This window comes from Plectropomus leopardus, chromosome 12 (genome assembly GCF_008729295.1).
Source record: "Plectropomus leopardus isolate mb chromosome 12, YSFRI_Pleo_2.0, whole genome shotgun sequence".
NCBI lineage: Eukaryota > Metazoa > Chordata > Actinopteri > Perciformes > Serranidae > Plectropomus > Plectropomus leopardus.
The window spans coordinates 1,681,399-1,693,761 of record NC_056474.1 but is presented as its reverse complement, the minus strand read 5'-3'; the positions used below and the strand labels follow the sequence as shown (position 1 = coordinate 1,693,761).

Below are 12,363 nucleotides of genomic sequence, written 5' to 3'. Positions count from 1 at the left end.
TGTGTCTATGTACCTGTGTTCCTTTACACACCTGGAAACACTTCAAAATGCAGCCGCCTGCAGAAATACTCTGTTAATGTGGAGGCAACTCTTTCAAAATAAGCATTCTTTGGAAACACCTGCACAAAACAATCCAAGCAAAACTATTAACTCTTAGATGTGAGGTTATATAAGGAGCTCTATTTTTGGAATACTGTTTAATGATCTTTTTCTTTGGAATAAAAAACTTAAAAAGCGGCTAAGACTTTTTGTTTTTTGCTCATGCTAAGAGAAATGTTATACCATGTTGCAAAGAATAGAAGCATCTGAAATGACTGTTGGCGACCTTCATGGCTGAACCACAAAGGCTGAAAATACAGATCTGATGCAACAGACTGAAATGTTATTTCTTTTTATATGGACAGAGAATTTGTTGTTTTAATAAGAGTTAAGAGAAAAAAAGATCATTAGAGAAACATGTTTTTTAAGTAAAAACCTTCGCCAGGCCTTAAAACTTAAACACAACTGTGTATAGAAAGAACGTACAGAGACAGTTCACCCCAGAAATGTTGGACGTGGTTACACAGACATGAATAATCCATTTATGAGGCTTATCATTGTTATGATCATATTCGGGAGGGGGTGGGGTGTCCAGGGATGTTTTTTTTTTTTTTTGGATGAACAAGCTGTTGCAATACTTTTTAAAAAATGCACTTCAGCACCTTATTTACTCTAAACCTGTTGAAACCTGAGTAAAACTGAGCTTAGATTCTTTCAAAAACATGGAAAGAAGAACTGAGCAGCGAAGGAAGAAATTACCCACAAATTACTGAAAAAAGAAAAGATATCAATGTTAAAAAAGGGGGAAATTAAATGAAACAAGGAAATGGCCTGAAAAAAATGCAAAACGTTAAAACAAAAAAAATCGTAAAATAATTTTAAAGTTATAATAATTAGAACTGTCTGCACTTTTATCCTTAGTTTTTTGATCATTTTCTTGGAATTTTGTCTCTTGTTTTAAGCAAATTTTCTTGTCACATTTCGCTAATATCTTGCAATTTGCAGGATACTTTCTTGCAAAGTTATGCCCTTTTCCCTTTTTTGACAGAAATCAAACTAGTTTCTTCAGATCAAAAAGTCTGAAATGCTTGTGAAAGGTGTCTGAATGCAGCACAGAAAAACTGATGTCGATCCAGGTTTCAAAAGGTTAAACACTTTTTCTTTCTTTCCAGAATAATTATGAATTTTGATGTTAAATATTAGTAAAAACAGAATACTTTATGACTGTTGTAATTAAAAGTTTATTGACTAGATTTGGAAAAACAGTTAAATTTATCAATTTAGGTTCAGTTATCAGGTTTAGTTCAGTAAAAAGAAGACAGTTCCTACATGATTATCCTGAGTAACCAGGTCACGATTTAATTCAAGAGATTTTATTTGATTTTAGTTAACTTTATTTTATTTCATTTATTTCTTTATTTGGTGCTTTGAGCACCAAAAGCCGAGTGCCATCTTGTTCCACTATATCAAAGAAAAAGCAGACATATCCACAAACAACATCTCCAAAACGTGGCAACTCACATCAAAACTATCTAGACTGATGAAAAAATATGTCATTTTGATTTTGGGGTGAACTGTCCCTTTAAAATGATATATTTTTCTACATTTTTTTATAAAAGAAAATTTGTTTTTTCTGTGCCAAAGCTACGAAAAAAATGTCACTTTGATCTATGTTGCATTCATGCTGCAATCTCTGAAAGTCAAAAAGCAGTCTGACGGGTTCATGTTTTTGTTGTGGATAGCCTGCTGTGTCTGTGCGTGTCTCCTGTGCGCCGTTCACAGTCACACATACCTTTCAATCAAGTTCACACGTGAGTTTCACAGCAGAGAACCTCAAACTAACCTTCCACTGTAATAAATCACAGACAGAGAGCCAAACTGGTTTTGACAGGAGATCCACAGGGATCATCACTGTGCACGGATCGCTCAAGTCTCCTTTCGCATCCCTGTTTCCCAACATCATCTGAGCAAATCGCCTCCTCTTATCTGCCCGCGTCTAGACGGTTATCTGTTATGTAACGATTGAGTAACTTCAGCCGCTCTCTGGGAATTTGTTTTTAAAGAAGGCAGCGTACCCTGAGCTGTCAGCCGGAGCGCTGATTCTGCAGATACAGAACAGTTTGTTTTGGGGTTATGATGTTAAAATATCTTTTTATTCTCTGGGTTTGCAAAATCAGATCCAGAAGCAACAACATACTTATCAGAATTATTTATCTGCATGACATTTGACATTAAATCAAGGTTATGAAATTTAATTTGATCAAATTATTTTTTTTTCCTGGTTTTCTGTATTTTTCTCCATTTACTCTTGTTTATCTTTTTTCTGCATCTTAAGTTTAAATAAAATGGGAATATCTAAGTGGACAGCAGTGTAAAACTCAAACTCACATTTTTACTGATACACTTCATATCACCTCATCTTCACTGGCAAGTTTTGCAGATGCTTCTGTTTTAGGCTTTAACTGCACCTGCTGCCTTAGGAAGCTGATACAATATTTGTGTCGAACTGTGAATAAAGGTCATCAAGTATATTCCTTTTTTCTTTTTCTTTCATTTTGTAAAATTTTTACTCTTACTTTTTATTTATATTTTTAAACTTGTTACTTTAATTTTAATATGTATTATTTGATTTGTTTGTTGTCTAATTCTGTTCTCATTTTCCCATTACATTATATATTTTTTGTTTTTTTTTCTTACTCCCACAATGCATAAGATATTCAAAAAAAAAAAAAATTAAATATATGAATGAATAAAATGATCTGAACTCCCATTACACGATGTTGTAAAAGCAACTTCTGCTTCATGATCTTTTTTCTTTCCAAAAATCAAATTGCATGTTTGGTCATTGAGTGCTTTCCAGGCTCAACCAGACTTAAAAAAAAAAACATTTTGGGAAAAGTGTGAGGCCAAAATGTCAAAAACAGCAGCAGTGAAAAGTCTCCAGTGTTAAAAATCATCTCTGATGGCTGAGTTTGTCCAGATATATCTCAACAGTGAAAAACATCAGTGCAAACGTCTTTGGGGTGCAGCTTAGCTTAGAAACTTACATAGATGTGTCTCTGCTGGTAGCGCAGGAAGAGGTTGTGCATGATGGCGCCATCATGGAGGTCCTCGAGCGTCGCCATGTCCTCCACCCCTCTGATGCTGCTGTGGTGCATCGGCTGCACCTTCTGCCGGGTGAGCGCATTCTGCTTGTAGGTGTAAACCTGGATCAGAAAAATATGGAAACACATCAAAATTTGAAGCATGCATTAAAATACACTCTCTAACATTCGCTAACAGGCCACAGCGGAGTTAGAGAGGTGAAGGAGTTAACTGCACTCGTTTCTTAAAGAGCAATAAAACCACCACATGGGAAGAAGCCAGTACGTGATTAATATACCTGTTCAACAACCATAAACATGAAAACATGGAGAAAAGTGATATTTCAGTCTGCTAACTGAAATATCCAACCTAATCAGAAATCGAACTGTTCAGCTGGTCGAACTCAAACCTGCAGAAGCTCCGAGAGAAGAAATGAAGCAACTTATCTTCCCTAAAATTCAACTTAGTAAACTACCAGAATGGATTTTGCCCAGTTTTTTCACCAATTCTCTTATCGGAGATGAACTATGAGGAAAGATTACATTGCAAACATTCAACTGTTGCAGTAATAATGGTGGATGATAGAAAACAGCCGGGAAAAGAACCTGGAGCATTAAGACAAACAGCCACTTTCTGTGCTTTTTTTGTAATCTCAACATTTCCAAATATTTTGGATTCAAAATGATAAGAAGCAGCTCCTTTTTTTGCAAATTGATCCTAATATTGAGCATAAGTTCAGGTGTTTTTTTCATCCTGCAACGCTCTTCCTCGGAGGAAGACGGTGTGATATACAGCTCGGGGGTGAAACTCTGACAGGAATCATAAAGTCAGGCACTTGACCTGCAGATGCTGACAGCTCCTCCGTCTGACTGACTGCTCCGACAGTTTAACCGTGTGATTTACAGCACAGAACATCCTGACTGACAGAGTCTGTCTCATGTTACTGCAGGAGCGTAAAGTTTTGAAGAAAGCCTGCAGGTTAGAGACTCTCTTCACACATTTATTCCAGGAATGTTTGCCGAATACTAGGGAGAAATATTATTAAAAAAGGGTCATAATAAGTCACTGCTTGACATGTAAACCAGAGTGAAGCCAGGAGGAGGTGAAATAAAGCTGCAGTCAGTGCTGGAAGAGGAACTAAAATCTTGTACTTGCTAAATAAAACGAGCAGTAAATCTTGACTACAGAAACCACGCATCAGCAGTTAAATGCTCTGCAGTGTCCAAAGTAAATATGCAGATCTAAAAAGGATTGGAGTGAAATATCTCCTCTTCAGTTTGGGGGATTTGCATGCTTTTAGGTCATTTAAAGAAGGAAATCAAGTACAGAGGAGAAAAATAAGTAACATGAAGGAAACTAGAATTGCAAGTTTTTCTTACAGTTTACATTTATGTCTGTGTGTCATCCATGTTGACCTTTGACCTTTTGGATAAATGTCAGAACTTCCTCATTATATCCTATTAGATATATGTATGACAATTTGATAATTAATATATTCATATTGATAATTCAATTTCATAATTTCTGCATTAATTCTTATGCCAAAAAACATGTTTTTTCAAGGTCACATTGATCTTTGACTTTTAACCACCAAATTCTAATCATTCTTGAGTCCAAGTGTGCGTTTGTGCCAAATTTAAGGAAACGCCTTTGCAGCCTTCTTGAGATATCGAGTTTATGAGAATGAGACATAATTAACTGGAGTGACCTTTAAACACCGAATTTGTGGACGTTTGTCCAATTTGAATAAAATTCCCTCAAGGCCTTCTTAAGATATCATATTCTTTAGAATGAGACAGAAGCAAGGCCACGGTCACCTTGACCTCTGACAACCAAACCTATATCAATTCATCCTTCAGTCAAAGTGGATGTTTGTGCCAAATTTAAACAAATTCCACGAGGGCCTTCTTCATAAGAATGGGACGTACAGTTGGACGAATAACCCAAAAAAAAAACATAATGTCCCCCAGCTGGTGTAGAGGTAGAGAAAGCAGACGCAAAGACGTAAGAACAGAAGGGATGAAGTAAGGAACTGAGAGGGAAAAAAAGGAGAAAATGTAGAAATAAAGAAAAACTCGAAAAAACAGAAAGAAAGAAATTCAAATTTTAAATCTTCTTAATCTAAAGGTCAAACAGTGATTGTGTCATTGAGCTGAAACATGTCGTGTGTTTCTCAGATTCACTGAACACAGCAGCTGCTGTTTACTGTGCTTTTGTCTCGCTGAATAAAATCAGATTCTTATTTATGTTGCGTCTTGTATGCTGGTTTGTATCTGTCTATCTGCCATCGACTGTAGTCGTTTATTGTTGTCAGGTCCACTTGGGACTCAGATCTGGATCTCAGTGAGACTACATTACAAATGTGACAAATGCAGTGGAGTGAAAAGTGCAAAATTTCCCTTAAATTATTAAGAATACATAAGTGCACAAGTACAGCCCTTGAGTAGAGTACGTACTTCACTCCTCTGGCTGGTTTTGTCTGTATTCATTTATGTCCTGCGGGCAGAACATCTACCTTTCCTCTCCTAGCTCATATTTCATGTCTCCTTCCACACGGGTGACATGTGGCAGATAGTGGAGGTGAATGTGACCCTGGGCTAGTGAATAAAACCACGTCAGGAGCTGGACGACGGTTTCAGCACACGGCTGCTTATCGTGTGCGTCTGAGGACGAGGCTGAACAGCTGTTAAAGACAAAACTGTGCGGCATTTGTCCTCCAATGACAAGTCAAAAGCGGTGAGAACTGATTCAAAGCAATCATTCTCAAATCATTTCAGCGTGATAGGTCCATATTATGTCTGTCGTTTTTCATGTTGTACTCCAGCAGTAAGTGTTTCAAGGTTTGCCTTCATCCGTCTGTAAAGACTAAAGAGCTCAAACAACAGTCAAAACATCTTACCACAGTCTCAACTTTCACGTCATTATAAAATAGAAGGACACTTTATCTTAAGAAACGTCTGTAATGGTTCAAGTGTGTGACTCCGCACACCCGCAAACACAGTTTACATCCATGTGTGTGAAAACGTGGCTGCTTCACACACAAACGATCTATGACCTCCTAATTTTAATCAATTCATCCTTGAGTCGAAGTGGACGTTTGTGTCAAATTTGACAAAAATCCCTCAAGGCGTTCTTAAGATATCACGTTCACAAGAATGAGATGGATGCAAGTTCACAGTGACCTCTGACCTATGACCACCAAAATCGAATCAGTTCATTCTGGAGTCCAAATGGCGTTGGTGCCAAAATTGAAAAAAAAAAATGTCCTTAAGATATTGTATTCACAAAAATGTCACAGATGAGGACACAGTGACCTTGACCTTTGACAAAGTCTAATCAGATCATCCTCAAGTCCAAGTGAACATTTGTGCCAAATTTGAAGAAATTATCTTGAGTTATTCACAAATATGGGGCTTACGAGAAGGAGACAGATCAGGACACAACGACTTTGACTTTTGACCTATGACCTATAAACTCTTATCAGATCACCTTCAAGTCTAAGTGAATATTTGTGCCAAATTTGAGGAATTTCCCTCGAGGTGTTCTGGAGATACCACGTTCACGAGAATTGAACGTACGGATGCACAGACGGTGAACCGGTGAACTTCCTGTCATGAGTCCTACAAATACAGCGAGCTCTGAAACAAAGGCGTTACATTTTTTTCTTTTCTTTTCTGCTATTTTATCAGATTTGATTATTTACATATAGAACAATTTAAATTAATTACTTTTTTTACCCCAGACTGTTGCTCTTATCAGGAGTTAGAAGCTTCCAAAAAGTATTTAGCCTTTCCGTTTCATTCGGGTAAACAGAGGAACTATGAAAAAAAACGGCTCCAAATCCAAAACAGATGCTGCAGTACGACTTTAATGACAGACCGCCACAGCAATGAGGAACAAAAATGGAGTCTCCAAATACGAGAATATTGAGGACAACCACTTTAACATTCAGACAAAGAGGTTATTCTTCTGCTCACAGTCGCTCAGTAACACCAGCTCAGAGTTTTCCACCACAGGACGGTTCAGCTGTGAAAAGGAAGAGTCGGCAAGGTTAATTAAGAGAAGATCTCGAATTAGCAGCGCTCTGCAGGAGGTCTGCAGCCTGAGGGGGGAATCCTTCACCGCGGAGGTTCAAAGAAAGAAGATCGAATCTCAGCGGACGGATCAAACTTCAGTTAATCAGTATTTTGGGGGAAATTTCACTGGAGACATCCTCATTGGCAGTCGCTGTTATTTACATTCGGTAGTTCCTCTGTGAAGTTTTACACCATAAAAATAAAACCACGTTGGCTTCTGGGTGGAAAAAAGTTGAGCAGCCAAACCCGAAACTGTGTCAGGCTTTTTCTACAACAGCATAAGGAATAACTGAGACAAAAACACCCCAAAACACAGATCCAACATGTCTCCGAGGTATTTCAGTGGTTTTAAACCTCTCGGGCCCGAGATCCCGAAAAGCAGATTTAATCAAAATACATATTTTCTCTCTTACCTGTGGTGTTATTTATCAGTTTACATAGCTTTGTTGTGAGGTGCAGAGTGTCGGAGATATCGGCCGTGGAGATATAAATCTGCCTTCTCGCCAATAAAATGGAACTAGATCAAACTTGACTCGGTTAATTTCTCATCGTTCACAGAGTTTACTGGACGCGCTGTATGATGGCGAGATTAAAACTACGGGATACAGACGCACACGCTGGAGATGTGACATGAACCGAGGTATATTTGTGTTTATGTTATATGAATGTGAATGAAAGAATAATGACAAACCTCAACAAAGTACTTGGTGCAGTGTCGATATTAAACCCTACGCGTTGTATTTTGGGTATACTGCAGGAGGAGGTTAATTTATCTGTGCTGCAGGTCGGCCCTCGTTACAGGCTGCAGGATCGAGTTATGACACAAAAACGGTCATCGCCTTTGAACGAGTGGTGTGAGGAAATGACCAAAATAGGCAATTTTGAACATATATTTTTTAAACTGACAACTGTCTGTTTTGGAAAAACCCTTACATGATGAAAATATTGCTTACCCTGTGTATATATTTGTTTGTTTTTCTGTATCTTTTTTTCTATCTTTTGCTTGTTTTTGTGGTACTGTTATTGATTCTGTTTATAATAGTTGTTGAAACGCTAAAAAAAGTAGATTAAAAAAAATGGCTAGTAGTTCTCAAAAGTACCACAAAAACACACACACAACAAACTTTCTGGAAAGCGACATTGCTGTTGAGTTTTTATTTATTTATTTATTTTTTGGGCACTTTGAACAACACAAGCCGAGTGTCATCTAGCTCCATTATTAGGAGAGAAGGCGGACATCTCTACGGCCGATATCGCCAAAACTATCTGGACTGACAAATAACACCACAGGTAAGATATATATGTATCTGTGACTTGGGGGTGAACTAGAAAATTATCCACTATTTTTCAAATGTTCTAGTTTGGGATTTTTCCCCTTATATTTGGAAAAGCAAATTGAGCAAACCGCTCATCCACTACACCAAAAATTACAGTGAATTCACGTTGTTGTTCAGCAGCAGAAGTTTAAGCAGGCTGACACGCACGGCTCTGCGGAGGAAAACTTCGACCTTTCACGTCACAGTTTGACACAATAAACTCTAACGTTGAGGATGCATGAAGGACCATCACTCGTGTCGTGTTTAGTTGTTTGGTCGTGTAGCAGAAACAAATCCCAGTTTAAAGTTTAACGCTGTTATTGGTGATATATTTCGGTCTCCGTGTCGGTGGTTAATCTGAAGGTAATCTCGTTTCCCACGTGAACTAAGCTGCACGAAGACGTATTACTTACACCAGAAATAAAAACAAACAAACTGTAAGACCATAAGCTGAACGCCAGAGACGCGCGCACACACACACACACACACACACACACACACACACACACACACACACACACACACACACACACACACACACACACACACACACACACACACACACACACACAAGAAAGCCAGTCTCTGTCTGAGGAGTCAATCACATCTGACCTCCAACACAACACACACACACACACACACACACACACACACACACACACACACACACACACACACACACACACACACACACACACACACACACACACACACACACACACACACACACACACACAGCCAGGCCTCATTTCTCACATTCCAGCTTCAGTGACGCTTCAGGGGAAACTGAACGTCACAGAAACGTCTTTCGGACAAACGAAATGTGATCGAGTGTTTTCAGCGTCATGAAAGCTGCGTTCACAACCTGCACGCTCACAACCTGACGATTAAACTGAGCAAAACTAAACCACACGGAAGTTTATGGCTCCCTCGTTATCATTAAAAATACGTTTCTTCTTGTACTACACTGCTGCACTAACCTTGACTGCTTTAACCCTTTGAAACCAGAACATCGGAAGAAGGCAACGAGCAACTTAAGAAAAATGACTGAAAAATTTGCAAGAATTTTGTAAAAAAAAAAGCACAAAAAAAATTACCTGAAAATATATACACAATAATAATAAAAATAAAAGAATAATAATAGTAATTTTAAAAACAACCAAAATAATAATTAAATTTCAAACAAATGGGAAAACAAAATAAACAACAAAATAACAAAACATGGAAATGTTCTGAAAAAAAATCTTAAAAATTTTAACTATTCTGTAAAATAATTTTAAATAGATAATTATGATAATTAGAAATAATATACTCTGGAATTTTTTTGCGAGCTTTTTAAAAGTACATTTCTAATCTACTAAAGCTTAGCAGTTTTTGGGACATTTCTTGCTCTACTTGCAAGTTGCTCATTGCCTTTTTTTCCCTACGCTTATGAGAGTGATGTCAGTCCAGGTTTTAGAGGGTTAATGAGATAAATTACATTCATAGAGAGGTAAAGTATTACAGAGAGGTAACTAACTTGTTAGACTAGTCCGGTAAAAACACAGTTTACAGTCAACAGGGGGACGTGCAGTCAGTCCTGATGTCCTGATGTCCTGGAGAGGACGGTTATGTAGCGACTGTAAACGCACGCTCACTCACCCTGAGCCTCACCTCATGAGCTCACCTGTTTGTTGTTCACCTGTTAACCTGTTCCCCTGTTTTGAAAAGCAGCGTTAGAGCAGCGGCTTGACCGCTCAGTGGACATTGATGCAGTTTTCCTAAATTGTAGCTAAGAGGGCCAAATCACAAAAACCAGAATGTATCCGTCTTCCTCTCTCTTTTGTCACGGTCAGTATTTGTAGCATCACAGTCCCCGTCCCAGCAGGCCTCAGCAGAGGACAAGTTGTCCATCTGTGGCCTAATTTAATTTATCTAATTGGTCCAGTTGTCTGTGAGGAGCTGAGGGCCTGAAAACAAAGCCCAGGGGCCCGGACGCTGAGCTCAGCGACAGATGCTAACGGGAGTTAATCTGTGTAAAACAAAGACATTAAGACAGCATCAGTGGGGGGACGTCGGATCAACAGGCTCTGTTCCTGGATCAGTCCGGAAACAGTCTGTTGTTCTTACTTATGTGGATCAAGAAAGTGAATTCTCATTTATGTTCCAGCATTTAAAAGACTTTCAACCAGAGAAAATTATAACGAGCGACCCACGAAGGATTAAATTCATTTGGATATCTGGAGGCTGAAACCGCAGCAGCAGAGCATCACTCATATTCCCCGAAACCCAAACTTTAGCTTTTAGTGAGCGTACGCTGTAAAAACAAAACATTTGATTTCACTTAAACAATGTAGTGCCTTTAAATTTTGAACTTTTGCAATAATTCAAACAACACAAACTGCACTTTTATATTCACAAAAACAAATGAATTAAATGAATTTTTATTTTGCCGTGCTTTCATCCTTTCAAGCTTATTTGACCAGAAAAGTTTATTTGTATTAAAACATCTAATTTAGTTTGTCTTTAATTTATCGTTTAATTTATTTATTTTTTATTCTGTCTTGATTGTGTTTAATTCTTTTATTAGCACTATCATTTTCATGTACTGCTTATAATGTTTGAATTGTATTTGCTCTTATTGAAATGGGTTGTTATTGTCAATAATAATGATAATTATTATTATTATTATTATCATTATTATTATTATTATTATTATTATTATTATTATGACCTAAATTTGGCTTCTCAAATTTAGTCCAATAAAAATTTTAAGGCAGCCTGGACACTGACATTTTTAAGTTATTTTTATTTAAATTATGTCAAAATTACCTCTATTTGTTTTAAATTTCTGTCCAAAAGTTTGAGTTGACTCAACTTGAGAAGACAACTTTTTAGAAAATGTTTACGGTAAGATATACTGATTTTACAGTCTTTTACAAATATTTAACCGTAAAAATGCCATGCGAAGAAACACCATAAAAAGAGGCAGTTTTGCCATATTGGGATGATTTTGATGAAACTGGTAAATTATGAATAAACTGAACTTCCTGTGAATTTTTTGAATGTTGTGTGTTATGAGCGTTGAAGCTTCGGTCGGAGGTCACGGGGTTTCTCCCGTCTTGCTCAGGTTTCAGTGTTTCTGACTGCGCAGACAGTCTGCTCCTCCTGAGCTGACTGCAGGACAATGCAGCGGGAGATGAATGGTGATTCAAAGAGCAGCTGCTGCTTTTGATGATGATGATGTGGAGGATGGGGGGGGGGGGGGGGGGGCCTGGAGGGTTACCTGTTTAACTCTGACAGACGGTGAGGGGCAGCGAGGGCTCAGTTTTCGCTCTTAGCGACACATAATGAAGAGTTTCAGCCCCTTTGTCAAACTGCTCTGACAAACTGTGCTGGCATGAAAGTCAGAGCTGTTATTAAATGTTATTGATGCGATTCGCCGTCTGCAGCTGAAAGAGCTGCTCACACACCTGAAGGGACGAGGCCACGTTTAGACGAGAACAGCGTGAATATCAACAGAAAAGTCCGTCCTTTACGTTTTTAAAAAATTCTGCGTTTATATCATAACATTGTGAGAACGCTCCTCGTGTGCACGGATCCACAAAAACAACCGAAAAGTTGCAGTATGCATGCCAGGCCAGTAGTCAGTGGTGTAACTTTGTAATGACACACCACAGAAGAAGACACACCTGCCTGCACAAAGAGGCGTCCCTCTACGGAGCGGTGAGCATAAACAAACAAGGAGACGATGGCGAACGTACAGCAGTCGTGCAAAAAATCTACACTTTGCTGGAGGAGCGTTAACAAGCTCTGTGGAGTCAGCAGCAGAAACGCAGCGCGGTTCTGCGCCATCGTTATTTTGTCCT

The 12,363-nt window shown here is 38.3% G+C and overlaps 1 protein-coding gene across 1 annotated transcript in view; it reads right to left on the bottom strand.

Moving 5' to 3' along the window:
- The window catches only part of myo10 (myosin X), a 127,445-nt gene that overhangs the window by 66,449 nt on the left and 48,633 nt on the right, over positions 1-12,363 (bottom strand). The window contains exon 3 of the mRNA XM_042497410.1: positions 3,087-3,245. Coding sequence (XP_042353344.1) covers positions 3,087-3,245 — 159 coding nt within the window. The remainder of the gene's footprint in view (positions 1-3,086; positions 3,246-12,363) is intronic.